The sequence below is a fragment of the Haplochromis burtoni genome, unplaced genomic scaffold (assembly GCF_018398535.1).
Source record: "Haplochromis burtoni strain Fernald_Lab_line unplaced genomic scaffold, NCSU_Asbu1 Contig_1454, whole genome shotgun sequence".
NCBI lineage: Eukaryota > Metazoa > Chordata > Actinopteri > Cichliformes > Cichlidae > Haplochromis > Haplochromis burtoni.
Genome location: NW_024583815.1, coordinates 34,752 through 38,491, shown reverse-complemented (window position 1 = coordinate 38,491; position 3,740 = coordinate 34,752). Strand labels below are relative to the sequence as shown.

At 39.5% G+C, this 3,740-nt stretch overlaps 1 protein-coding gene across 1 annotated transcript in view; it reads left to right on the top strand.

Moving 5' to 3' along the window:
• The window catches only part of LOC121813310, a 6,986-nt gene extending 4,100 nt beyond the window's left edge, over positions 1-2,886 (top strand). Inside the window, exons 4-5 of the mRNA XM_042217006.1 lie at positions 381-518; positions 1,435-2,886. Of these exons, the coding sequence (XP_042072940.1) occupies positions 381-518; positions 1,435-1,610 (314 nt within the window). The 3' untranslated portion in view covers positions 1,611-2,886. The remainder of the gene's footprint in view (positions 1-380; positions 519-1,434) is intronic.
• The last annotated feature ends 854 nt before the right edge of the window (positions 2,887-3,740 follow it).

Genomic DNA, 3,740 nt, shown 5'->3' with positions numbered 1-3,740 from the left:
AGACTGAAGAAGTCACTTGGATGAGTGACGAAACGTTTCTCCCACAAAACGCTACGTCCAGATGAACAGAATAAACTTTTGGAGATTTACTTTCCTGGATGATTGAGCATGCAACAAGACGTAGCAACAGAATTGAATGTTTCATAGTGCAGCTATGCTGCATTTTGACATAAGCACAAACCCCAGAGCGTGACTGTGTGGTAGGTTTTTACATGTGTGATTAAAACTAGGGCTGTTAATGACTCTAAATATACTTACCAATTGTACAACTCTGTGTGTTACAATTAATATGATGCTTAGTTTTGATTAGGGAAAATCTGATCTTTCATTAATAGTCACATCAATATCAAACTTGTAATGTTGGCATATTAAATTTGCAGATATGGATCCAGCACAAAACACAATTGAAGATCTAATGTTGAGGATTTGTCACCTTGAACGTGTTGATCGCTCCATAGGTGTCTGTCTCTACACAGTGGATGGAATGCCTTTGACAGATGATCCTTTCTTTAACACATGTAAGTTCATTCAGTGTTAAGTATTAGAATAGGATATGAGAAGGTATTCTTTCAATTTTCAGCAAACATATATTCAAAATACACAGTACTATAATAGAGCAGTATAACATAAAGAATACAATAGGACAGTTTAGAAAAGAGGACTAAGTCTGAAATCAAAATCTTTACTAAATGCTTAAAATAATACACAATGTTCAGTTAGCAGTGCTCACAAATCCAAAAGGGAGCACTAAAGGCAAAATTGTAGATATCTGACAAATCTTACATATAAGACAACAACCTAGAGGCAGGAACTAAAACTACATTTGTGCAGTGTTCCCCATCCTTTTTGTGAGTTCACAAGAATGAACACAAAATTCAAGAAATCCCATACAATATACGAGTGCATGTCGAGGCAACCCAGTGTTATGACTTTTAACTAAGGCCTGTATGTGTATTTATCCATTTTTAGCCCACACTGACTTCACTTCCTTCCTGTATTTTCCTTCAAGAGAATTCATATCGCCTGTTAGTCCAAGGAGTCAATGAGACTTTTGTGAGATTGATAGTCACTTTTTTTCCTAGTATACATCCCTGAGATGATGTTAACAAGCTTTTAGGGTTGTTTTAAAATTATAATTCATTGCGTTTTTATCGTTTTCAACACTGCAACATCAAAATAAGGTTTGAATAAGAATATAGTGGGTGGCAACAAATTTGTTAATTTCTCTGCATGCTGACACATATTTTCATTGGTGTGATCCCATCAAAAGATGGTTTATGTTGTTACACATATTGTTAAAGCAAGATTTCTTGTTTTAATAGCATACATTATTGTCATATTTAAATAAGAATAAAAACTTGCGGGAGAAATTGTTGCTTGAAAAAGTAGAAAACTAAACAGGTAAAATGGCAACTTTTTAAATTTTACCTACAGGGTCTTTACAAGACAGACACATTAAAAGTGGAGATGTAATCTATGCTATTTTTACACCAAACAAGAATTTAATAGGTACAAATACTGTGCCAAGGGACATTGAAACCCAGGAAACAGATACCATTCGATGTCATATCATGCTCAAGGTGAGTTTATTGTATACATATTCTCTTTAATTGCCTAGCTGAGTTAAGTTAAAGGTTTGTATTTCAAATAGTTTAGCAAGATGAGTGATACTGAAAAATAGAGGATAACTCACAATTTGTCCTATTGCTTCATGTAGCAATGCTGATTTATGTAAAGCCAACATTTTTACAAATTGAAATTATTGTGTTAGATAAATTATATACTGCTCAAAAAAGGGAACACTTTTTAATCAGAGGGGTTGTTAATCACTTTTAGCTGCTTTGGTGTTAATTAACATTAGGGACAACAATTAGATAACACCAAAACAGTAACGGTTTTACATGTGGATGCCACTGATACCTTTTTCCTCTTTTCATCTTTTCTGAATGTTTATGACATGATCTTTATATCAAAATTCCTGCGTGAAAAAAGAAAATATAATTGGAGTAAATATTTTTATTTCAGCGCTGCAATTAAATTCTTCCCTTGAATCCAACAACTCCCCGCACGTAGACTCAGCAGGCACTCGCACAAAGAAGCCAATTTGCCCGCAAGCTTCTGCTTGCGAAGGTCACTTTTGCTCCCAAAACAGTTTTGCTTGCGCGAATCACATTTGACTTTTGACAGTATGGAGGCGGAACCCAGTGGAGGCCAGGGTTTCTGTTGGTCACTTTGATGGGCACTTGAGGTTACTAAACTAAACAACGATGTGGCAGAGACAGAAAATGCTCTTTTGAATCATATTTGTTTACAACGTGAAAAATAAAGTTTACCGAATTATTAATTAAACAGATATTGTTTGCTGCAAAGCAGTGGAAATACAGAAAACTGTCACTGGATTACTTTAGTGTTGAAGAAAGTGTGCATCAAAATCTGGTAATTATAACTTTGGCTAAAATACATGACTGGATGGTGTTTCAAAACATGCTGGAGAATTCTACAGTTTCTAAAAGGTTTTTCAGTAAGTGAAGCAAGGACGGATTTAGAAGGGTGGCATGGGGTGGCAAGTGCCACCCTAAAACGATCCCTTGCCACCAAAACTGCCACCCCAGTTTTGCATATGACAGTCGTATAAATGATGACACTGGACGCAGCGTGTTCGGGTGATGTTTTCCAACTTTACTCGTAACCCAGAAGCTCCCCCCACACACAGCCTTATGGGAACAGTAGTCTACCGCTACACCTCCTCCTTTTAGCTAAGGACATACTTCATAACAACTCAAACAGCTCACTAGAACAGAAATGGGGAGCTTCATGAAACGTGAAAATTATACACATCCCTCATTTGTTCATTTACATTTAAACGAAACACATTATTGTAAACATCTCTAACAGCTTAACCCATCTTTGAATAGGGCATGAACGGATAACTTCAGAGAATTACACATCCAGTCTTTCAGGAGGTCTCACCACTCGACCAGATCTGGTAATAGTCCCTGTTGGTCTGAGGTGGCTCCTATTTCTCCTCAGAAAACCCCTGTCTGTCTCTACCACATAGGATCTGGGAGCACTGACAGGTCCAACTACTGCTCCAGTAGTTCCTTCAGTGGTAATCCACACTTTCTGTCCTGACGATAGTTCCGGAAGCGGTCTGACTCTATGTCTGCGGTTGTAGTGTTTTGCCTGCTCACGCCTCCCCTCCTCATCTTTTTTGCGAAAAGCCTGTAGGGCAGGCCACTTTGGCACCAGCTTTGCCACAGCTTGTGGCAGCGTGGTCCGCAGGTGTCTCCCCATAAGCAACTGCGCCGGCGAGAGCCCATGTTCCAGTGGGGTGGCCCTGTACGCTAGCAGTGCTCTGGTGTAGTCACAGTCCTTTTTCCACAAGTCTTTAATGGTACGAACAGCGCGTTCTGCCTCCCCGTTGGCTTGGGGGTACCTAGGGCTGCTCGTTTCATGTATGAACTGGTACTCTTTGGCAAAGTGCTTGAACTGTTCTGATGAAAATTGCGGCCCATTATCCGATACCACAGTCTCGGCAACTCCATGTCTTGCAAAGGCTTCTTTTACAGCATTAATAGTGACCTCTGCAGCTGTGTGTCTCAGTTCAGCTATCTCACGTGGGTAACGACAGCGAGACTTGGAGGGGCGTGATTGGGAGGAATGGCCTCCCTGATCTGAACCCGAGCGGTGCTTTGTTATTGGACTTCTGTGCTAATCACAGTTTGGCCATAACGAACACC